Source organism: Salvelinus fontinalis, chromosome 18, assembly GCF_029448725.1.
Source record: "Salvelinus fontinalis isolate EN_2023a chromosome 18, ASM2944872v1, whole genome shotgun sequence".
Classification (NCBI taxonomy): domain Eukaryota; kingdom Metazoa; phylum Chordata; class Actinopteri; order Salmoniformes; family Salmonidae; genus Salvelinus; species Salvelinus fontinalis.
The window spans coordinates 57074931-57100892 of record NC_074682.1 but is presented as its reverse complement, the minus strand read 5'-3'; the positions used below and the strand labels follow the sequence as shown (position 1 = coordinate 57100892).

General features: G+C 45.1%; 1 protein-coding gene across 1 annotated transcript; it reads left to right on the top strand.

Annotated features, from left to right (window-relative positions):
- The first annotated feature begins 479 nt into the window (after positions 1 to 479).
- On the top strand, positions 480 to 20393 carry LOC129815778 (LIM and cysteine-rich domains protein 1-like). Its single transcript, XM_055869892.1, has 8 exons — positions 480 to 586; positions 10823 to 10920; positions 15664 to 15784; positions 15903 to 16028; positions 17596 to 17745; positions 18234 to 18461; positions 19393 to 19608; positions 20201 to 20393. Exons 1-8 carry the CDS (start codon positions 560 to 562, stop codon positions 20336 to 20338), a joined length of 1104 nt encoding a protein of 367 aa, XP_055725867.1. The 5' UTR covers positions 480 to 559; the 3' UTR covers positions 20339 to 20393.
- The last annotated feature ends 5569 nt before the right edge of the window (positions 20394 to 25962 follow it).

Here is a 25962-nt window from a genome sequence, read left to right as displayed (position 1 = left end):
ACTTTCTAGTTAAGCCCAATGAAAATGAAATCATTTATTCAGAAAACAGAAAGTGATGTCATTTTAAAGGGAGTGTTGTTGTTTTTAACCTTGCCTATTAGGTGACAGTATTTGATAAACATTTACAAAGGTCGTTCCTGAAATGACAACCTATTTACTATGTAGGGAACAGGGCACTGTTTGGGACAGGTGCTATGTGAGCAGCACATTCCTCAGGACCGATATCGCGTTCTCACTCTTCGGTGACGTCATGTCTCTCTCTGTTCCAGAGGATGGGTGTTCACAATTTGTAGGAAAGAGAGAGAGAGAGAGAACGAAGTGGAAGGAGGAGAAAAAGGAAAATACCACTTAAATTCTATTGGTTGTGGGATTTCTTTTTTCTTATTTTTTCTTTGCTGTGATTGGTTGGCATGAGTGTTCCAGGGAATCCCTCCAGCCAGTCATTTAAACTGTCTGTCAGACTCATGTGGAGCAGAAAGTCCACAGTCCTCTGAAAAGGAGAGAGCTAACTAATACCTCTCACTTTGAAACTGTCTCTCAGCCCTTCAACTTGAGCACTATGGATTTGACCTCTGGAATAGAGAAGGTGAGTGAAACACACTTGTAAATACGTTTTTGCGTGTCTCAGATTTGGAGTGGATTTAACTTATTTATTTTTTTAAACATTTTTTAACCAAAACAACTGTAACAAAAATAGTAGCAATCGGCAGAAAATGAATGAATGAATGTATGAGCTTCAGTATTTCCTGTCATGTTTGCTACTGCCGTACTCTGTTTCAGTGTAACGTGTTAACCCTCTCAGCTGTGTGTGTTTGGGGATGAAAGGTTTTCTCATTAGAATGCATACCGGTGCACAGGCTAAATTAGACTGACCAGTAACACCTAAAAACAAACAAAAAAACAGTGTTTTAAGGACGAGAATCGTAGAAGTAGAGCACATAGAACAGATCTACCTCTTCCAATGAGAATAACGGATCTATAACTCAAATTTCTATGTTAATTTATTCAGGGGTCGCCCACGAAGCTACATACTGCGCCTTTTTAAATATCTCTTACTGGAAGAACCACTGAAAGAAAGTGAAAGACATTTTAACGTGTAGAAAAGATTACACGTTAGTTTGATATTGAAAATGGCTCTTCAACAATCACCTGTCCCATGGTGAGATTCTACAGAGATGGAGAACAGATCATGGAAATAAATACCAATACTAAGCCGCAACCTTTTCAAAATCATCTCTGAAATAGTTTGACCGTCCCCTTATGGTTTATCCTGAATTTACCCGTTGTTGTGCTGCAGAGGATCACAGCCAATAATACTCTCCCTCCCTGTGTATTGTAGGTTACCTCCCTAATGATACCTCTAAACCCTATGTAGTGCACTACTTTTAACCAGAGCCCTATGGCTTCTGGTCAAAAGTAGTGCACTATAAAGGGAATAGGGTGCCATAAGGGACTGATACCTAGTCTGTTTCTCTCTCTCTCTCTCCGTTTCTCTCTCCCTGTTTCTCTCTCTCCCTGTTTCGCTCTCTCCCTGTTTCGCTCTCTCTCTCTCTCTGTCTCTCTCCCTGTTTCTCTCTCTCTCTCCCTGTTTCTCCCTCTCTCTGTCTCTCTCCCTGTTTCTCTCTCTCTCTCCCTGTTTCACTCTCTCTCTCCCTGTCTCTCTCCCTGTTTCACTCTCTCTCTCTCCCTGTCTCTCTCCCTGTTTCTCTCTCTCTCTCCCTGTCTCTCTCCCTGTTTCTCTCTCTCTCTCTCCCTGTCTCTCTCCCTGTTTCTCCCTCTCTCTCTCTGTCTCTCTCCCTGTTTCTCTCTCTCTCTCCCTGTTTCTCTCTGTCTCTCTCCCTGTTTCTCTCTCTATCTGTCTCTCTCTCTCTTGGCTGTCTCTGTCTGTGTGTCTGTCTGTGTGCTATGCCACAGCTATTCTTCCTGTCACACCAGAGAGACCAAGACAGAACACATCAATCCAACTGGACAGGCCCCAACCCAGTACTTGTACTCCCACAGTAATCTGTCAATCTTGTTATTTTGAGGATTGACACATTTATTACCTTTATTAAAAACGTTTCATAACACTATGAACACTAACACGCGTAGTGTTTATCGGATAGTATTCACACCCCTTGATTTGTTCCACATTTAGTCTCATCTCAAAGGGTCTGAATGAGGGCCTGAATCTGTTTTATTTATTTTTTAATTAGAAAAAAAGAAAAAAAATCTCAAATCCTGTTTTTGCTCTGCCATTATGGGATATTGTGTGTAGATTGCTGAGGATTTTTACATTTTATTTTAATCCATTTGTAACAAAATATTTTGAAAAAGTCAGGAGGTCTGAATTCCAAGAGGGACTGTTTGTCTCCCTATACTTGAGGACTTTTTGGGGACCGACAATTGATTCCCATTCAAAATCAGATTTTCCCTAACCCCTTAACCTAACTCTAACCTTAATTCTAACCCTAACTCCTTAAACTAAAATAGCCTTTTAACAAGTGAGGACCGGCAAAATGTGAATTTTTAGTTTGTTTACTATTGTTATGAAACGGGTGCACACACACACACACACACACACACAAGACTCTGGTAACAGGTAAAACGGCAGGTTCTCTCAAAACAGGAACACATTCATATCATTTAAGAAGTGTGATTTTATAGAGCAACAATGACCCAGTCAATCAACTTGCTATTTGAGATATGAGATATGCTTGCTACATATTTAGCCATAAATAGAGTTGCCATGGAAACATTTAAAAGAAAACGGTCTTTCATTGCAACCACATTAGGGTGTAGAGAAAAGACAAATCGTGTGCTGAGTGGAAAACTGAAGTGTGTGTGTAATGCCATCTAAACTGAAGAGGGTCAGGTCAACAACCACTTCACTCTCTTCACGTTGACACATCCAATCGACTATACTGAGGATTGTAGATTAATAGAATACAATAGCACACTTCTTTTGTAGTAACATAATCATTATAATAAGAGATCATAATTAGAAACACATTTATTGGTTGCACGTGTTTCTCTCCGAGCACACTATCTGTGAAATGGTTTGTTTTTCTGGAACACTGAGGCAGTGGAAGTGTGGTCTGGAACACCGAGGCGGTGGAAGTGTGGTCTGGAACACCGAGGCGGTGGAAGTGTGGTCTGGAACACCGAGGCAGAGGAAGTGTGGTCTGGAACACCGAGGCGGTGGAAGTGTGGTCTGGAACACCGAGGCAGAGGAAGTGTGGTCTGGAACACCGAGGCGGAGGAAGTGTGGTCTGGAACACCGAGGCAGAGGAAGTGTGGTCTGGAACACCGAGGCGGTGGAAGTGTGGTCTGGAACACCGAGGCGGTGGAAGTGTGGTCTGGAACACCGAGGCGGAGGAAGTGTGGTCTGGAACACCGAGGCAGAGGAAGTGTGGTCTGGAACACCGAGGCGGTGGAAGTGTGGTCTGGAACACCGAGGCAGAGGAAGTGTGGTCTGGAACACCGAGGCGGAGGAAGTGTGGTCTGGAACACCGAGGCAGAGGAAGTGTGGTCTGGAACACCGAGGCGGTGGAAGTGTGGTCTGGAACACCGAGGCGGTGGAAGTGTGGTCTGGAACACCGAGGCGGAGGAAGTGTGGTCTGGAACACCGAGGCAGAGGAAGTGTGGTCTGGAACACTGAGGCAGTGGAAGTGTGGTCTGGAACACCGAGGCGGTGGAAGTGTGGTCTGGAACACCGAGGCGGTGGAAGTGTGGTCTGGAACACTGAGGCAGTGGAAGTGTGGTCTGGAACACCGAGGCGGTGGAAGTGTGGTCTGGAACACCGAGGCGGTGGAAGTGTGGTCTGGAACACCGAGGCGGTGGAAGTGTGGTCTGAAACACCGAGGCAGTGGAAGTGTGGTCTGGAACACCGAGGCAGAGGAAGTGTGGTCTTTAATAAATGTTAACCCTTACCTTTTGTGGAGTTTAGGAGATACAGTGCACTCAGAAAGTTCTCAGACCCCTTGACTTACGTAAATGTGATATATATATATTTTTTTTGTAATAAATTTGCGAACAATTCTAAAAATCTGTTTTCGCTTTGTCATTATTGGGTATGTTGTGTAGATTGATGCGGGGGGGGGGGGGGGAACTATTTAATTGATTTTAGAATAAGGCTGTAACGTAACAAAATGTGGAAAAAATCAAGGGGTCTGAATACTTTGTGTCTGTGTGTGTGTGTGTGAACATCATGCTCGTTCAGATTCTTGTTGACTTTAGAGGTGCCATTAGTGCGTAACAGACGTCAGGCAGTCTGCCAATCCGAAGTGGCTGCCTCACCCTGCCTGCGTTGCTAACGCTCACGTGAAACATACTTCTACCTTCCCCGGGCCAGCGGTTATCAGAGCTCTCCCATCGCTGTTCACACACACATTACTACTGCAACTCAAACGGCAGCCGATTCCCTTCATGGTGAACTAATTTTGACCAGGACCCATAGGGCTGTGCCCATAGGGCTGTACCCAAAACCTGCGGGCTCTCCTTCACTGCAGCCGAGGTGAGTAAAACATTTAAACGTGTTAACCCTCGCAAGGCTGCAGGACCAGGCGGCATTCCCAGCCGCGTCCTCAGAGCATGCGCAGACCAGCTGGCTGGTGTGTTTACGGTCATATTCAATCAATCCTTATCCCAGTCTGCTGTTCCCACATGCTTCAAGAGGGCCACCATTGTTCCTGTTCCCAAGAAAGCTAAGGTAACTGAGCTAAACGACTACTGCCCCGTAGCACTCACTTCTGTCATCATGAAGTGCTTTGAGAGACTAGTCAAGGACCATATCACCTCCACCCTACCTGACACCCTAGACCCACTCCAATTTGCTTACCGACCCAATAGGTCCACAGACGACGCAATCGCAACCACACTGCACACTGCCCTAACCCATCTGGACAAGAGGAATACCTATGTAAGAATGCTGTTCATCGACTACAGCTCAGCATTTAACACCATAGTACCCTCCAAACTCGTCATCAAGCTCGAGACCCTGGGTCTCGACCCCGCCCTGTGCAACTGGGTCTTGGACTTCCTGACGGGCCGCCACCCGGTGGTGAGGGTAGGTAACAACATCTCCACCCCGCTGATCCTCAACACTGGGGCCCCACAAGGGTGCATTCTGTTCACCCACAACTGCGTGGCCATGCACGCCTCCAACTCAATCATCAAGTTTGCGGACGACACTACAGTGGTAGGCTTGATTACCAACAACGACGAGACGGCCTACAGGGAGGAGGTGAGGTCACTCGGAGTGTGGTGTCAGGAAAATAACCTCACACTCAACGTCAACAAAACAAAGGAGATGATTGTGGACTTCAGAAAACAGCAGAGGGAGCAGCCCCCTATCCACATCGACGGGACAGTAGTGGAGAGGGTAGTAAGTTTTAAGTTCCTCGGCGTACACATCATGGACAAACTGAATTGGTCCACCCACACAGACAGCTTTGTGAAAAAGGCGCAGCAGCGCCTCTTCAACCTCAGGAGGCTGAAGAAATTCGGCTTGTCACCAAAAGCACTCACAAACTTCTACAGATGCACAATCGAGAGCATCCTGTCGGGCTGTATCACCGCCTGGTACGGCAACTGCTCCGCCCACAACCGTAAGGCTCTCCAGAGGGTAGTGAGGTCTGCACAACGCATCACCGGGGGCAAACTACCTGCCCTCCAGGACACCTACACCACCCGATGTCACAGGAAGGCCATAAAGATCATCAAGGACAACAACCACCCAAGCCACTGCCTGTTCACCCCGCTATCATCCAGAAGGCGAGGTCAGTACAGGTGCATCAAAGCAGGGACCGAGAGACTGAAAAACAGCTTCTATCTCAAGGCCATCAGACTGTTTTAAACAGCCACCACTAACATTTAGCGGCCGCTGCCAACATACTGACTCAACTCCAGCCACTTTAATAATGGGAATTGATGGAAATTATGTAAAAATGTATCACTAGCCACTTTAAACAATGCCACTTAATATAATGTTTACATACCCTACATTACTCATCTCATCTCATATGTATATGTATATACTGTACTCTATATCATCTACTGCATCTTGCCATCTTTATGTAATACATGTATCACTAGCCACTTTAAACTATGCCACTTTATGTTTACATACCCTACATTACTCATCTCATATGTATATACTGTACTCTATACCATCTACTGCATCTTGCCTATGCCGTTCTGTACCATCACTCATTCATATATCTTTATGTACATATTCTTTATTCCTTTACACGTGTGTGTATAAGGTAGTAGTTGTGGAATTGTTAGGTTAGATTACTTGTTGTTATTACTGCATTGTCGGAACTAGAAGCACAAGCATTTCTCTACACTCGCATTAACATCTGCTAACCATGTGTATGTGACAAATGCGATTTGATTTGATAGGGCTGTACCCGTAGGGCTGTACCCATAGGGCTGTACCCATAGGGCTGTACCCATAGGGCTGTTCCCATAGGGCTGTACCAGTAGGGCTGTACCCATAGGGCTGTACCCGTAGGGCTGTTCCCATAGGGCTGTTCCCATAGGGGTGTACCCATAGGGCTGTACCCATAGGACTGTACCCATAGGGCTGTACCCATAGGGCTGTACCCATATGGTTGTACCCATAGGGCTGTACCCATAGGGATGTACCCATAGGACTGTTGCCATAGGACTGTTGCCATAGGGTTGTACCCATAGGGCTGTAACCATAGGACTGTACCCATAGGACTGTACCCATAGGGCTGTACCCATAGGGCTGTTGCCATAGGGCTCTGGTAGTGCGCTATACAGTAATAGGGAATAGGATTCCATTAGGGTATCTGTATAAGCACTTTGTGACAATTGGTGATTCCAAAGGGCTTTATTACATCAATTAAATGTAATTAGGCTTTTTACATCAATCAAATTAGGCTTTGTGGATACCGGCTTTGTGGATACCGGCTTTGTGGATACCGGCTTTGTGTGGATACCGGCTTTGTGCGGATACCGGCTTTGTGCGGATACCGGCTTTGTGCGGATACCGGCTTTGTGCGGATACCGGCTTTGTGCGGATACCGGCTTTGTGGATACCGGCTTTGTGGATACCGGCTTTGTGCGGATACCGGCTTTGTGCGGATACCGGCTTTGTGCGGATACCGGCTTTGTGCGGATACCGGCTTTGTGGATACCGGCTTTGTGGATACCGGCTTTGTGCGGATACCGGCTTTGTGCGGATACCGGCTTTGTGCGGATACCGGCTTTGTGCGGATACCGGCTTTGTGCGGATACCGGCTTTGTGCGGATACCGGCTTTGTGGATACCGGCTTTGTGGATACCGGCTTTGTGAATACAGGCTTTGTGAATACCGGCTTTGTGAATAACAGCTTTGTGAATAACAGCTTTGTGACTACAGGCTTTGTGAATACAGGCCATTGTATTTTCTGTCAGACTAGGAACCCCCCCCGCCCCCTCAGGCTTTCTCTAATATAGAGAGAGAACCTTGGCTCTGGCCTCAAGTTAAAATAAACATCTTTAAGACACCAATTTGTTACAGTGTGATCTTTCTGAGCCCTTCATTCATGAGGTTGTTATGACTCTTGGCTGAGAGTCAGAGACCACACACACACACGCACACGCACACGCACACGCACACGCACACGCACACACGCTGCAGGAGTATAACACAGGACACACAGTTTTTGACAGTTTTTCTTCTCAGTGGTTTCAGGTTACTGTTAGATTTATTTGAAGATGTAATCTTTTAGATTTATTTGAAGATGTAATCTGTTAGATTTATTTGAAGATGTAATCTGTTAGGTTTAATCTGTTAGATTTATTTGAAGATGTAATCTGTTAGATTTAATCTGTTAGATTTATTTGAAGATGTAATCTGTTAGATTTAATCTGTTAGATTTATTTGAAGATGTAATCTGTTAGATTTAATCTGTTAGATTTATTTGAAGATGTAATCTGTTCGGTTTAGTCTGTTAGATTTTATTGTCTCAACAGTGAGTAGTCATGAATAGATTTTTTTAGCAATGACATCATTCTTCTCATGGGAAAGTTCCATCGCAGTGTATCTGTAATCAGTGATGTAACTCTACGCTACCTGTCCTGCGCACCTGTATTTGTGTGTCACTGTCTGTGTCTTGAGGCAGGGTTTGTGTGTCACTGTGTCTAGTTACATGGGTTTGAAATGTTGTCTGTTTGTCATTGTTTTAGTTTTTTTTTTCTTTTACAGTTGTGCTAGTGCATCTATCTACAGATGTGGCATCGTAATGTGACCCCTTTGGTCACAGGAGAGAATCAGTCCTGCATCATCACAGGATCTGAATGGGCCGTCACATTCCTTTTCCTGTGGAGGAGGAAAACATTATTTGACAAAAGGGGTCTGTGAAGAGCCTTGGTGTAGAGCCTTGGTATTATACAGTGTAGAGCCTTGGTATTATACAGTGTAGAGCCTTGGTATTATACAGTGTAGAGAGTATAGAGCCTTGGTATTATACAGTGTAGAGCCTTGGCATTATACAGTGTAGAGCCTTGGTATTATCCAGTGTAGAGCCTTGGTATTATACAGTGTAGAGCCTTGGTATTATACAGTGTAGAGCCTTGGTATTATACAGTGTAGAGCCTTGGCATTATACAGTGTAGAGACTTGGCATTATACAGTGTAGAGACTTGGCATTATACAGTGTAGAGCCTTGGTATTATACAGTGTAGAGCCTTGGTATTATCCAGTGTAGAGCCTTGGTACTATACAGTGTAGAGCCTTGGTATTATACAGTGTAGAGCCTTGGTACTATACAGTGTAGAGCCTTGGTATTATACAGTGTAGAGCCTTGGTATTATACAGTGTAGAGCCTTGGTATTATACAGTGTAGAGCCTTGGCATTATACAGTGTAGAGCCTTGGTATTATACAGTGTAGAGCCTTGGTATTATACAGTGTAGAGCCTTGGTGTTATACAGTGTAGAGCCTTGGTGTTATACAGTGTAGAGCCTTGGTACTATACAGTGTAGAGCCTTGGTGTTATACAGTATAGAGCCTTGGTATTATACAGTGTAGAGCCTTGGTGTTATACAGTGTAGAGCCTTGGTACTATACAGTGTAGAGCCTTGGTGTTATACAGTGTAGAGCCTTGGTATTATACAGTGTAGAGCCTTGGTATTATACAGTGTAGAGCCTTGGCATTATACAGTGTAGAGCCTTGGTATTATACAGTGTAGAGCCTTGGTATTATACAGTGTAGAGAGTATAGAGCCTTGGTATTATACAGTGTAGAGCCTTGGTATTATACAGTGTAGAGAGTATAGAGCCTTGTTATTATACAGTGTAGAGCCTTGGTACTATACAGTGTAGAGCCTTGGTGTTATACAGTGTAGAGCCTTGGTATTATACAGTGTAGAGCCTTGGTATTATACAGTGTAGAGCCTTGGTATTATACAGTGTAGAGCCTTGGTGTTATACAGTATAGAGCCTTGGTGTTATACAGTATAGAGCCTTGGTATTATACAGTGTAGAGCCTTGGTGTTATACAGTATAGAGCCTTGGTATTATACAGTGTAGAGCCTTGGTATTATACAGTGTAGAGCCTTGGTATTATACAGTGTAGAGCCTTGGTGTTATACAGTGTAGAGCCTTGGTATTATACAGTGTAGAGCCTTGGTATTATACAGTGTAGAGCCTTGGTATTATACAGTGTAGAGCCTTGGTACTATACAGTGTAGAGCCTTGGTATTATACAGTGTAGAGCCTTGGTACTATACAGTGTAGAGCCTTGGTACTATACAGTGTAGAGCCTTGGTACTATACAGTATAGAGCCTTGGTATTATACAGTGTAGAGCCTTGGTATTATACAGTGTAGAGCCTTGGTACTATACAGTGTAGAGCCTTGGTACTATACAGTGTAGAGCCTTGGTATTATACAGTATAGAGCCTTGGTATTATACAGTGTAGAGCCTTGGTACTATACAGTATAGAGCCTTGGTATTATACAGTGTAGAGCCTTGGTATTATACAGTGTAGAGCCTTGGTATTATAGAGTGTAGAGCCTTGGTATTATACAGTGTAGGAGGACCTGAGGACCTGAGCCCTAGGACCATACGTCGGGACTACCGGGCATGATGACTCCTTGCTGTCCCCAGTCCACCTGGCCTTGCTGCTATTCCAGTTTCAACTGTTCTGCCTGCGGTTATGGAACCGCCACCTGTCCCAGACCTGCTGTTTTCAACTCTTAATGATCGGCTATGAAAAGCCCACTGAAAATTATTCATGATTATTATTTGACCATGCTCGTCACTTATGAACATTTTGAACATCTTGGCATAGTTCTGTTATAATCTCCACCCGGCACAGCCAGAAGAGGACTGGCCACCCCTCATAGCCTGGTTCCTCTCTAGGTTTCTTCCTAGGTTTTGGTCTTTCTAGGGAGTTTTTCCTAGCCACCGTGTTTCTACACCTGCATTGCTTGCTGTTTGGGGTTTTAGGCTGGGTTTCTGTACAGCACTTCGAGATATTAGCTGATGTACGAAGGGCTATATAAAATAAACTTGATTGTAGAGCCTTGGTATTATACAGTGTAGAGCCTTGGTATTATACAGTATAGAGCCTTGGTATTATACAGTATAGAGCCTTGGTGTTATTCAGTGTAGAGCCTTGGTACTATACAGTATAGTGTGTTTAGGATTTGGGCTCTGATGCTCAGGTCTGTGTCCGTTGAGTGTTTACCTCTCTGTGTTCCTTGTCTAATCATTGTCCCTTTCCCTCCCTTTCCTTTTCTTCCCTCCCTTTCCTTTTCTTCCCTCCCTTTCCTTTTCTTCCCTCCCTTTCCTTTCATTCCCCTTCCTGCCCCTCTATTTCCAGATGTGTGTGAGGCAGCAGCCAGTGGTTCCAGTGGTGAGGGGTGCGGTGTGTCTGTCATGCAAAGGGATCTGCTCTGGATTCATCCCACATTCCTGGAGGTCATTTAAACCTAACGATATAAAAAAAACACACACACCTCGGAATATTAAGGAAGGTTTTTTTAATGACGATAAACAGAATATACAGACAACATTTAGATGTAGAATAACACAGAAATCAGGAAGGCATGCACCCAGTGGGGCTGCAGTGTGGAGGAGCATGGTTCTAGCTGTGACCTAGAGGGTGACCTTAACCTTACCACAGCTTAACCTTACCTTACCACAGCTTACCTTACTTTACCACAGCTTTACTTTACCTTACCACAGCTTTACCTTACCACAGCTTAACCTTACCTTACCAAAGCTTTACCTGACCTTACCACAGCTTAACCTTACCACAGCTTAACCTTACCTTACCATAGCTTAACCTTACCACAGCTTACCTTACCACAGCTTTACCTGACCTTACCATAGCTTAACCTTACCATAGCTTAACCTTACCTTACCACAGCTTAACCTTACCTTACCACAGCTTAACCTTACCACAGCTTTACCTTACCTTACCACAGCTTTACCTTACCACAGCTTAACCTTACCTTACCACAGCTTACCTTACCACAGCTTAACCTTACCTTACCACAGCTTAACCTTACCTTACCACAGCTTAACCTTACCTTACCACAGCTTAACCTTACCTTACCACAGCTTAACCTTACCTTACCACAGCTTAACCTTACCTTACCACAGCTTTACCTTACCACAGCTTTACCCTACTACAGCTTAACCTTACCTTACCACAGCTTACCTTACCACAGCTTTACCATACCACAACTTAACCTTACCTTACCACAGCTTAACCTTACCTTACCACAGCTTAACCTTACCTTACCACAGCTTAACCTTACCTTACCACAGCTTTACCATACCTTACCACAGCTTAACCTTACCTTACCACAGCTTTACCGTACCTTACCACAGCTTAACCTTACCTTACCTTAGCTTTACCTTAACCTTACCACAGATTAACCTTACCTTACCACAGCTTAACCTTACCTTACCAGAGCTTTACCGTACCTTACCACAACTTAACCTTACCTTACCACAGCTTAACCTTACCTTACCACAGCATAACTTTACCTTACCACAACTTTACCTTACCTTACCACAACTTTACCTTACCTTACCACAACTTTACCTTACTTTACCACAACTTTACCTTACTTTACCACAGCTTAACCTTACCTTACCCAGCTTTACCGTACCTTACCACAGCTTAACCTTACCACAGCTTAACCTTACCTTACCACAACTTTACCTTACCACAACTTTACCTTACCTTACCACAGCTTTACATTACCTTACCACAGCTTTACCTTACCTTACCACAGCTTTACCGTACCTTACCACAGCTTAACCTTACCACAGCTTAACTTTACCTTACCACAGTTTTACCGTACCTTACCACAGCTTAACCTTACCTTACCACAGCTTAACCTTACCTTACCACAGCTTTACCGTACCTTACCACAGCTTTACCTTACCTTACCACAGCTTAACCTTACCTTACCAGAGCTTAATCTTACCTTACCACAGCTTAACCTTACCTTACCACAGCTTAACCTTACCTTACCAGAGCTTTACCGTACCTTACCATAGCTTAACCTTACCACAGCTTAACCTTACCTTACCACAGTTTTACCGTACCTTACCACAGCTTAACATTACCACAGCTTTACCGTACCTTACCACAGCTTAACCTTACCTTACCACAGCTTTACTTTACCTTACCACAGCTTTACCTTACCACAGCTTAACCTTACCTTACCACAGCTTAACCTTACCTTACCACAGCTTACCTTACCACAGCTTTACCTGACCTTACCACAGCTTAACCTTACCACAGCTTAACCTTACCTTACCATAGCTTAACCTTACCACAGCTTACCTTACCACAGCTTTACCTGACCTTACCACAGCTTAACCTTACCACAGCTTAACCTTACCTTACCATAGCTTAACCTTACCACAGCTTACCTTACCACAGCTTAACCTTACCTTACCACAGTTTTACCTTACCACAGCTTAACCTTGCCTTACCACAGTTTTACCGTACCTTACCACAGCTTAACATTACCACAGCTTAACATTACCTTACCACAGCTTAACCTTACCACAGCTTAACCTTACCTTACCACAGCTTAACCTTACCTTACCACAGCTTTACCGTACCTTACCACAGCTTAACCTTACCACAGCTTTACCTTACCTTACCACAGCTTTACCTTACCACAGCTTAACCTTACCTTACCACAGCTTACCTTACCACAGCTTAACCTTACCTTACCACAGCTTAACCTTACCTTACCACAGCTTAACCTTACCTTACCACAGCTTAACCTTACCTTACCACAGCTTAACCTTACCACAGCTTAACCTTACCTTACCACAGCTTTACCTTACCACAGCTTTACCCTACTACAGCTTAACCTTACCTTACCACAGCTTACCTTACCACAACTTTACCTTACTTTACCACAACTTTACCTTACTTTACCACAGCTTAACCTTACCTTACCACAGCTTTACCGTACCTTACCACAGCTTAACCTTACCACAGCTTAACCTTACCTTACCACAACTTTACCTTACCACAACTTTACCTTACCTTACCACAGCTTTACATTACCTTACCACAGCTTTACCTTACCTTACCACAGCTTTACCGTACCTTACCACAGCTTAACCTTACCACAGCTTAACCTTACCTTACCACAGTTTTACCGTACCTTACCACAGCTTAACCTTACCTTACCACAGCTTTACCGTACCTTACCACAGCTTTACCTTACCACAGCTTTACCTTACCTTACCACAGCTTAACCTTACCTTACCAGAGCTTAATCTTACCTTACCACAGCTTTACCTTACCTTACCACAGCTTAACCTTACCTCACCACAGCTTAACCTTACCTTACCACAGCTTTACCGTACCTTACCACAGCTTAACCTTACCTTACCACAGCTTTACTTTACCTTACCACAGCTTTACCTTACCACAGCTTAACCTTACCACAGCCTAACCTTACCTTACCACAGCTTAACCTTACCTTACCACAGCTTTACCGTACCTTACCACAGCTTAACCTTACCACAGCTTTACCTTACCTTACCACAGCTTTACCTTACCACAGCTTAACCTTACCTTACCACAGCTTACCTTACCACAGCTTAACCTTACCTTACCACAGCTTAACCTTACCTTACCACAGCTTAACCTTACCTTACCACAGCTTAACCTTACCTTACCACAGCTTAACCTTACCACAGCTTAACCTTACCTTACCACAGCTTTACCTTACCACAGCTTTACCCTACTACAGCTTAACCTTACCTTACCACAGCTTACCTTACCACAACTTTACCTTACTTTACCACAACTTTACCTTACTTTACCACAGCTTAACCTTACCTTACCACAGCTTTACCGTACCTTACCACAGCTTAACCTTACCACAGCTTAACCTTACCTTACCACAACTTTACCTTACCACAACTTTACCTTACCTTACCACAGCTTAACCTTACCACAGCTTTACCTTACCTTACCACAGCTTTACCGTACCTTACCACAGCTTAACCTTACCACAGCTTAACCTTACCTTACCACAGTTTTACCGTACCTTACCACAGCTTAACCTTACCTTACCACAGCTTTACCGTACCTTACCACAGCTTTACCTTACCACAGCTTTACCTTACCTTACCACAGCTTAACCTTACCTTACCAGAGCTTAATCTTACCTTACCACAGCTTTACCTTACCTTACCACAGCTTAACCTTACCTCACCACAGCTTAACCTTACCTTACCAGAGCTTTACCGTACCTTACCACAGCTTAACATTACCACAGCTTTACCGTACCTTACCACAGCTTAACCTTACCTTACCACAGCTTTACTTTACCTTACCACAGCTTTACCTTACCACAGCTTAACCTTACCTTACCACAGCTTAACCTTACCTTACCACAGCTTACCTTACCACAGCTTTACCTGACCTTACCACAGCTTAACCTTACCACAGCTTAACCTTACCTTACCATAGCTTAACCTTACCACAGCTTACCTTACCACAGCTTTACCTGACCTTACCACAGCTTAACCTTACCACAGCTTAACCTTACCTTACCATAGCTTAACCTTACCACAGCTTACCTTACCACAGCTTAATCTTACCTTACCACAGTTTTACCTTACCACAGCTTAACCTTACCTTACCACAGTTTTACCGTACCTTACCACAGCTTAACATTACCACAGCTTAACATTACCTTACCACAGCTTAACCTTACCACAGCTTAACCTTACCTTACCACAGCTTAACCTTACCTTACCACAGCTTTACCGTACCTTACCACAGCTTAACCTTACCACAGCTTTACCTTACCTTACCACAGCTTTACCTTACCACAGCTTAACCTTACCTTACCACAGCTTACCTTACCACAGCTTAACCTTACCTTACCACAGCTTAACCTTACCTTACCACAGCTTAACCTTACCTTACCACAGCTTAACCTTACCACAGCTTAACCTTACCTTACCACAGCTTTACCTTACCACAGCTTTACCCTACTACAGCTTAACCTTACCTTACCACAGCTTACCTTACCACAGCTTTACCATACCACAACTTAACCTTACCTTACCACAGCTTAACCTTACCTTACCACAGCTTAACCTTACCTCACATTAACCTTACTTTACCATACCCTACCTTACTATACCTGTCATTCCCACCAGGAAAGTGTGCACAGTGTGTGGCTGCAGTGTGGAGGACCACGGCCCCAGTTGTGACATAGACGATGACCACAAGATTGGGCAACTCCTGGCTGACTCCAAATATGCCCACTTGACCGCCAAGGTGATCTTTTATATGATTAATCAGACCATTTAAAAACACTATTCTGCCATTCTAAGTGGATACAGTGCATTTAAAATCATCAAAGATAACACACACCTCTGACAATTTCTGAGAATAGGTGAAGGGCATCCGGGTGTACAAACGTAACCGCATGGTCATCACTAACCCTGTCGTCTCAAAGAAGGACCCCACCTTCAACACCATCACCTATGACTGGGCCCCGCCAGGACTCACACGGAAACTGGTGAGAGAGGGAGATGTTCAACACCATCACCTAAGACTGGGAGGGAGGGAAATGTTCAATACCATTACCTACTACTTTCAACACCATCACATATGACCTTCAATACCTGGTCAAATGGTACCTTATGGGCCCTGGTCAAATGGTACCTTATGGGCCCTGGTCAAAGTAAATAATAATGGATAAGGATGTGCTAGGTCACAGAGGGCTGACAGGAGAAGAGAAGGAGGGATGGATGTGCTAGGTCACAGAGGGCTGACAGTAGAAGAGAAGGAGGGATGGATGTGCTAGGTCACAGAGGGCTGACAGTAGAAGAGAAGGAGGGATGGATGTGCTAGGTCACAGAGGGCTGACAGTAGAAGAGAAGGAGGGATGGATGTGCTAGGTCACAGAGGGCTGACAGTAGAAGAGAAGGAGGGATGGATGTGCTAGGTCACAGAGGGCTGACAGTAGAAGAGAAGGAGGGATGGATGTGCTAGGTCACAGAGGGCTGACAGTAGAAGAGAAGGATGGATGGTTGTGCTAGGTCACAGAGGGCTGACAGTAGAAGAGAAGGAGGGATGGATGTGCTAGGTCACAGAGGGCTGACAGTAGAAGAGAAGGAGGGATGGATGTGCTAGGTCACAGAGGGCTGACAGTAGAAGAGAAGGATGGATGGTTGTGCTAGGTCACAGAGGGCTGACAGGAGAAGAGAAGGAGGGATGGATGTGCTAGGTCACAGAGGGCTGACAGTAGAAGAGAAGGAGGGATGGATGTGCTAGGTCACAGAGGGCTGACAGTAGAAGAGAAGGAGGGATGGATGTGCTAGGTCACAGAGGGCTGACAGTAGAAGAGAAGGAGGGATGGATGTGCTAGGTCACAGAGGGCTGACAGTAGAAGAGAAGGAGGGATGGATGTGCTAGGTCACAGAGGGCTGACAGTAGAAGAGAAGGATGGATGGTTGTGCTAGGTCACAGAGGGCTGACAGTAGAAGAGAAGGAGGGATGGATGTGCTAGGTCACAGAGGGCTGACAGTAGAAGAGAAGGAGGGATGGATGTGCTAGGTCACAGAGGGCTGACAGTAGAAGAGAAGGATGGATGGTTGTGCTAGGTCACAGAGGGCTGACAGGAGAAGAGAAGGAGGGATGGATGTGCTAGGTCACAGAGGGCTGACAGTAGAAGAGAAGGAGGGATGGTTGTGCTAGGTCACAGAGGGCTGACAGTAGAAGCCTGGAGGTTAGAATAGAGAGTGATGGTCTATTTTCCAGCGCTGTGAGGGCTGCTTGGCCACCACTCTGAAACGTGTGTGTGTGCCAGTGCGTGCGTGTGTGTGTGTGCCAGTGCATGTGTGTGTGTGTGTGTGTGTGTGCTCTGAAAGAATCTGGACCTGCACAAGAGTAGGTCTGGTGCTGCTGCTGTTGTTGTTGCTGTAAAGTTGAGTCCTCAGTCCTTATTGTTTCATGTAGTTTACTCTCTCCTGGGCTGTGTTAACTCCTCTCTCTCTCTCTCTCTCCCTCTCCCTCTCCCCCCTCTCTCTCTCTCCCTCCTTCCCTCTCTCTCCCTGTCTCTCCCTGTCTCTCCCCCTCTTTAGGCCATGCTGTACATGGCGTTGGTCCCGGAGGAGAAGCGTCCAGTAGCAGGGACTGAGGGAGCGATGTACCGACGCAGGCAGCTGATGAGACAGCTACCTGTCTACGATCAGGACCCCTCCCAGTGCCACGGGTCCCTGTCTGAGGACCAGGTTAGTTGTTGATGCCGTCCAAATAAATCATCTTTATGTTTGTATTTAAGTCTCCATCTTGGAATTTTGTCCACATTATCGACAGGTCAAATCTTCTAGTATTCTTATTTTGATTCATGTTCTTCATTTTTTTTTATTTTTTATTATTATTTATTAATAGGCCTACGTATAAAGATGCACTAGCTGTAACAAACATAATATCCATTAAACATAGTTGTGGCTAGACTTTACACCATATAGGGCAGGTAGCCTAGTGGTTAGAGCGTTGGACTAGTTAACCGTAAGGTTACAAGATCGAATCCCCGAGCTGACAAGGTACAAATCTGTCGTTCTGCCCCTGAACAAGGCAGTTAACCCACCGTTCCCTGGTAGGCTGTCATTGTAAATAAGCATTTGTTCTTAACTGACTTGCCTAGTTAAATAAAGGTTAAATAGAAAATATAGCCTGAATGTTTATTTCCCTTCGTTGGTCTTGTTCCTTCCACCAGCTCCAGGCCATGTCTGTCTTCATGAAGCGCTACAAGAAGGAAGCTCTAGGAGTAGGAGAGGTGGCGCTGCCTGGGGAAGGAGGCGCTAACCCTCCGCCCGTCGTCAAAGGAGAAAGGCAGAAAAACGGGGCTGTGACCGGGGGACCTGGGAAGACCACCATTATCCAGTCAGACCCGAACACGACCACCACCAACGGAACGGACGACTACTATAAGAAGAGTAAATATGTAAGTCTTTGCTATAGAGTAGTTATATAAACATTTGCATCTTCATTAACTTATACACGCTCATTAATTCACACACAAATACATTCGCATGCTACTTAACTGAGAGAGAGAGAGAGAGAGAGAGAGAGAGAGAGAGAGAGAGAGAGAGAGAGAGAGAGAGAGAGAGAGAGAGAGAGAGAGAGAGAGAGAGAGAGAGAGAGAGAGAGAGAGAGAGAGAGAGAGAGAGAGAGAGAGAGAGAGAGAGAGAGAGAGAGAGAGAGAGAGAGAGAGAGAGAGAGAGAGAGAGAGAGAGAGACTCAAAGGCTGACTAAACATCTGCATCTGATTGCTTCTATCATAACAGAAATGCACCATGGTTTGGGTTCACGGTTGGCCTTGGTGCTGTTGCTATGGTGATGTGAACTTGATTACTTTGAGAGAGGCCCATGCAGTATGATCATGTTGTTTTGTGTTGATAAAACAGTGTACTGGCTCGTGGGTTACACCCAGCCAGCCTCCCAACGTCTCTCTAGGACTGGGTGGAGTTGCTCCATCTGGATCATGAGTCTTCGTGGTGCTCAGATTTAGTTCTTTCATTGTTCCACAAAATTCTCAATGGTATTGTTTTTCTCTCTCTCTCTGTTCCCTCTTATTCCCCATCTCTCTCTCTCTCTGTTTCTCTCTGTCTACTCTCTCAACTATCTCTACTCTCTCTCTGTCTACTCTTTGTCTACTCTCTCAACTATCTCTACTCTCTCTCTGTCTGCTCTTTGTCTACTCTCTCAACTATCTCTACTCTCTCTCTGTTTCTCTCTGTCTCTCTCTGTCTACTCTCTCAACCATCTCTACTCTCTCTCTCTCTGTCTACTCTCTCAACTATCTCTACTCTCTCTCAACTATATCTTCTCTGTCTCTCTCTGTCTCTCTACCTCCCCCTCTCCATTCCCTACAGCATTGCAGTGGTTGCGGGGAGCTCACCCCCCTGGACAGTCCTGTAGTCTATGCAGAGGGGGCAGGCTACGACAAGCAGTGGCACCCCACCTGCTTTGTGTGTTCAGAGTGTGGGGAGGCCCTGGTTGATCTGGTATACTTCTGGAAGGAAGGAGAGCTGCTGTGTGGAAGACACTACTGCCAGAGGACCAGACCACGTTGTGCAGGCTGTGACGAGGTGAGAGCAGAGGAGGGAGAGGAGGAGGGAGGTGAAAGGAGAATAGAGGAGAGAGGGGAGAGGAGGAAGGCGAAAGGAGAGGAGAGGAGGGAGGGGAGAGGAGGGAGGCAAAAGGAAAGGGGAGGGGAGAGGAGGGAGACGAGAGGAGAGGAGGAGGGAGGGGAGAGGAGGGAGGCGAGAGGAGAGGAGAGGAAAGGAGGAGGGAGAGCAAGGTGGGGAGGAGGGAAGGAAGGAGAGCTGCTGTGTGGAAGACACTACTGCCAGAGGACCAGACCACGCTGCCATGGCTGTGACGAGGTGACTGGGACTCATAGAGATAGAAGGAGGGACGCCCATTCTATCCATTCTTATTCTATGGGGAGATTACCACAGACACAGTGGCTGTGTCCCAAATGGGGCGTAGTCTAAATTAGTTCACTATATAGGTAGTAGGGTGCCATTTTGGACGTAGACACAATACATGTTCTCTCAAAGATAGAAGCTATCTAGAACCATAAAGGCTGTAGAATAACCCTTTACAGTTACAGGGAGAACCCTTTTACCCAACAAAGAACCCTTAAACACATTCTGTCTTTCCTCGTCCTGTCTGCAGCTGATCTTCTGCGAGGACTACAAGAAGGGGAACGACAGTCGGGCGTGGCACCAGGACCATTACTGCTGCTGGCAGTGTGGACAGAGTCTGGACAGCCCCTGTTCCTGCCCCCAAACATCCTGCCCCAGCCCTGTTTAGGTCCCCTAGCCCCACTCCACCCCCCCAGCCCTGTTTAGGTCCCCTAGCCCCACTCCACCCCCCCAGCCCTGTTTAGGTCCCCTAGCCCCACTCCACCCCCCCAGCCCTGTTTAGGTCCCCTAGCCCCACTCCACCCCCCCAGCCCTGTTTAGGTCCCCTAGCCCCACTCCACCCCCCCAGCCCTGTTTAGGTCCCCTAGCCCCAGTCCACCCCCCCAGCCCTGTTTAGGACATTCAGAGACTTGTACTGAAGCCACTCCTGCATTGCCTTGGCTGTGTGCTTAGGGTAATTAACATTTATTAATGTTAATGCTGGGCCAATTGTGCGCCGCCCTATGGGACTCCCAATCATGGCCGGATGTGATACAGCCAGGAATCGAACCAGAGACTGTAGTGACGCCTCTTGTACTGAGATGCAGTGCCTTAGACCGTCGCTCCAGTCTGAAGTCCTAAGCGCTCTGGAGCAGGTTTTCATCAAGGATCTCTCTGTACTTTGCTCCGTTCATCTTTCCCTCAATCCTGACTAGTCTACCAGTCCCTGCTGCTGAAAACATCTCCACAGCATGATGCTGCCACCACCTTGCTTCACCGTTGGGATGGTGAAAAACATCCCCACAGCATGATGCTGCCACCACCATGCTTCACCGTAGGGATGGCGTTGACCAGGTAATGAGTGATGTCTGGTGTCCTCCAGAAGTGACTCTTGGCATTCAGGCCAAATAGTTCAATCTTGGTTTAATCTGACCAGTCCTTTAGGTGTCTTTTGACAAACTCCAAGTGGACTGTCATGTGCCTTTTACTGAGGAGTGGCTTCTGTTTGGCCCAATACCATAAAGGCCTGATTAGTGGAGTTCTGCAGAAATGGTTGTTCTTCTGGAAGGTTCTCCCATCTCCACAGAGGAACTCTGGAGCTCTGTCAGAGTGACCTTCGGGTGGGCGGCCAGATCTAGGAAGAGTCTTGGTGGTTCCATAAAATTTGAACTAAATAGTAGAAACCTGGAATCCTCCAAAGCAGAACCTTAAAACATTTTTTTTTTTTAAAGTATTTAATAAGTTAACGATTCAATTTTATTATCTTGATATGTTGTTGTTTGTTTTTGATTGACTGACCGTGCTGTTATTAGGATGATGACACGTGAGTATATTTAAATACATTTTATTTTCTAGACAAGTGGTTTTAATTCTTTGTTTTTAATTGATTGACTGTACTATCTGGTGCTAGGATGATAATCATATGTTCGGATGATCTTTTCTCCAACAGTGTTTGTTATGGATAGGGACTAAAACTAACATCCACTGTGTCTTGGATGGGTTTCTGCTTTCAGAGAAGGCTTCAAAAATGTAATAATAAATTGTACATGTAATAATTCCTTCTAAAATGTAATAACAGTGTATTAATAGTAAAGCAGATTTTTTTGTTAAATTAGTTCAATGCCTTGTTATCTTGTTAGATTATAGAGAATAAATAAAGATAATGTGTTTGTTTTAAAACGGCAGTTATCTGTGCTCTTATGCTAACAATTGGACCATTTCTGGCTTGTTGAAGTACAGTTAACCATTTTGTTCGTCTAGTTAGTAGTTAATGTACAGTTAGCCATTTTGTTCGTCTAGTTACTCATTTAAGTACAGTTAATAATTTTGTTCGTCTAGTTACTAATTTAAGTACAGTTAACCATTTTGTTTGTCTAGTTAGTAGTTAATGTACAGTTAACCATTTTGTTCGTCTAGTTAGTAGTTAATGTACGGTTATCCATTTTGTTCGTCTAGTTAGTAGTTAATGTACGGTTATCCATTTTGTTCGTCTAGTTAGTAGTTAATGTCCGGTTATCCATTTTGTTCGTCTAGTTAGTAGTTAATGTACGGTTATCCATTTCCTACATATACATTATAGATATTTGATGTTATAAAACTGTTTTGATCCCATTCTAATGTTTTGATGGTCTGGTATTATAAACTTCGGTATAGGAGAATACACACGTATTCTTAATATTCACTAATGGTCCTTTATATTGGTCTGTCTCTCTCTCTACACACACACACACCACACACCACACACAAACACACGAAATCAAGAATCAATCCCTAGAGGTATAAAGCTATTGGTTCAATACGTAATGTCATAATCAGAGCTGGTTGAGAAACAGTCGGTCTGTATGGTGTTTAAAGGGTGGAATGTGTTTGATTAGCAGCTCATCTCTTCAGTAGTAGGAAGTAGAATACTGTATATCCAGGGTGTGTACAAGTCGATCTATAGAAGTAGTCACGATCGTCGTATGAGGGAGACCAAGGCGCAGCAGCGTGAGTAGAGTTCCACATATTTTGTATAAAATGAAAACTCATCAAAACAATAAAGCACAAAGGAAACGTGAAGCTATACAAACTAGTGCAGACAGGCAACTAAACATAGTCAAGATCCCACAACTAACAATGGGGAATATGATCCCCCAATCAGAGACAACAATAAACAGCTGCCTCTGATTGGGAACCATATCAGGCCACCATAGAAATGTAATACACCTAGATAACCCACCCTAGACACTATCACGCCCCAACCAACAGAGAGAAAAAACAGTTTACTATGGTCAGGGCGTGACAAGTACTGTATATCCAGGGTGTGTACAAGTCGATCTATGGCAGTGTTATGGTGTGTATCCAAGGTAGAGTTAGTTTATCAGTTTATCTCTCCAGTCTCTTCCTGGTTAATCCCAGTCTACAGTCTCCTCCTAGTTAATCCCAGTCTCCAGTTTCCTCCTAGTTAATCCCAGTCTCCTCCTGGTTAAACCTAGTTAATCCCAGTCTACAGTCTCCTCCTGGTTAATGCCAGACTCCTCCTGGTTAATCCCAGTCTCCAATCTCTTCCTGGTTAATCCCAGTCTCCAGTCTCCTCCTGGTTAATCCCAGTCTACAGTCTCCTCCTAGTTAATCCCAGTCTCATCCTGGTTAATCCCAGTCTCCACCTAGTTAATCCCAGTCTCCTCCTGGTTAATTCCAGTCTCCAGTCTCCTCCTGGTTAATTACAGTCTCCTCCTAGTTAATCCCAGTCTCCAGTCTCCTCCTAGTTAATCCCAGTCTCCTCCTAGTTAATCCCAGTCTACAGTCTCCTCCTAGTTAATCCCAGTCTACAGTCTCCTCCTAGTTAATCCCAGTCTCCTCCTGGTTAAACCTAGTTAATCCCAGTCTACAGTCTCCTCCTGGTTAATCCCAGTCTCCAGTCTCCTCCTGGTTAATGCCAGTCTCCAGTCTCATCCTAGTTAATCCCAGTCTACAGTCTCCTCCTGGCTAATCCCAGTCTACAGTCTCCTCCTGGTTAATGCCAGTCTACAGTCTCCTCCTGGTTAATGCCAGTCTCCTCCTGGTTAATCCCAGTCTCCAATCTCTTCCTGGTTAATCCCAGCCTCCTGGTTAATGCCAGTCTCCTCCTGGCTAATCTCAGTCTCCAATCTCTTCCTATTAAAACCAGTCTCCAGTCTCCTCCTGGTTAATCCCAGTCTACAGTCTCCTCCTGGTTAATGCCTGTCTCCTCCTGGTTAATCCCAGTCTCCAATCTCTTCCTGGTTAATCCCAGTCTCCAGTCTCCTCCTAGTTAATCCCAGTCTCCAGTATCCTCCTAGTTAATCCCAGTCTCCTCCTAGTTAATCCCAGTCTCCAGTCTCCTCCTGGTTAATCCCGGTCTCCTCCTAGTTAATCCCAGTCTCCAGTCTCCTCCTGGTTAATCCCAGTCTCCAGTCTCCTCCTGGTTAATGCCAGTCTCCTCCTGGTTAATGCCAGTCTCCTCCTGGTTAATGCCAGTCTCCTCCTGGTTAATCCCAGTCTCCAGTCTCCTCCTGGTTAATCCCAGTCCCCAGTCTCCTCCTGGTTAATCCCAGTCTCCTCCTGGTTAATCCCGTCTACAGTCTCCTCCTAGTTAATCCCAGTCTCCAGTCTCCTCCTAGTTAATCCCAGTCTTTTCTTTCAATGACATTTTACCGCTTGCATGAGTTTTTTTATTTTATAATTTTTTTTTATAATCAGCTTAATATTGCGGAAAGATTGTTGCTTCCATCAATGTAATTGTCTGCATCATTTCCAATCCCCCATATATTTTGGGGGTAAATATACAGCGGGGAGAACAAGTTTTTGATACACTGCCGATTTTGCAGGTTTTCCTACTTACAAAGCATGTAGAGATCTGTCATTTTTATCATAGGTACACTTCAACTGTGAGAGACGGAATCTAAAACAAAAAAATCCAGAAAATCACATTGTATGATTTTTAAGTAATTCATTTGCACTTTATTGCATGACATAAGTATTTGATACATCAGAAAAGCAGAACTTAATATTTGGTACAGAAACCTTTGTTTGCAATTACAGAGATCATACGTTTCCTGTAGTTCTTGACCAGGTTTGCACACACTGCAGCAGGGATTTTGGCCCACTCCTCCATACAGACCTTCTCCAGATCCTTCAGGTTTCGGGGCTGTCGCTGGGAAATACGGACTTTCAGCTCCCTCCAAAGATTTTCTATTGGGTTCAGGTCTGGAGACTGGCTAGGCCACTCCAGGACCTTGAGATGCTTCTTACGGAGCCACTCCTTAGTTTCCCTGGCTGTGTATTTCGGGTCGTTGTCATGCTGGAAGACCCAGCCACGACCCATCTTCAATGCTCTTACTGAGGGAAGGAGGTTGTTGGCCAAGATCTCGCGATACATGGCCCCATCCATCCTCCCCTCAATACGGTGCAGTCGTCCTGTCCCCTTTGCAGAAAAGCATCCCCAAAGAATGATGTTTCCACCTCCATGCTTCACGGTTGGGATGGTGTTCTTGGGGTTGTACTCATCCTTCTTCTTCCTCCAAACACGGCGAGTGGAGTTTAGACCAAAAAGCTCTATTTTTGTCTCATCAGACCACATGACCTTCTCCTATTCCTCCTCTGGATCATCCAGATGGTCATTGGCAAACTTCAGACGGGCCTGGACATTCGCTGGCTTGAGCAGGGGGACCTTGCGTGCGCTGCAGGATTTTAATCCATGACGGCGTAGTGTGTTACTAATGATTTTCTTTGAGACTGTGGTCCCAGCTCTCTTCAGGTCATTGACCAGGTCCTGCCATGTAGTTCTGGGCTGATCCCTCACCTTCCTCATGATCATTGATGCCTCTGCTATACAAATTGATGGAAAGTGGGGATGGGGGGGAAAAACATACAACATTATAAAATCCATGTTCACAAACGACAAGTGTGCAATTAAATTGGGGGGAAAAAACACACATTTCTTTCCACAGGGCGTGGGGTGAGACAGGGATGCAGTTTAAGCCCCACCCTCTTCAACATCTATATCAATGGTATTGGCGCGGGCACTAGAACAGTCTGCAGCACCTGGCCTCACCCTACTAGAATCTGAAGTCAAATGTCTACTGTTTGCTGATGATCTGGTGCTTCTGTCTCCAACCAAGGAGGGCCTACAGCAGCACCTAGATCTTCTGCACAGATTCTGTCAGACCTGGGCCCTGACAGTAAATCTCAGTAGGACCAAAATAATGGTGTTCCAAAAAAGGTCCAGTTGTCCGGACCACAAATACAAATTCCATCTAGACACCGTTGCCCCAGAGCACACAAAAAACTATACATATCTTGGGCTAAACATCA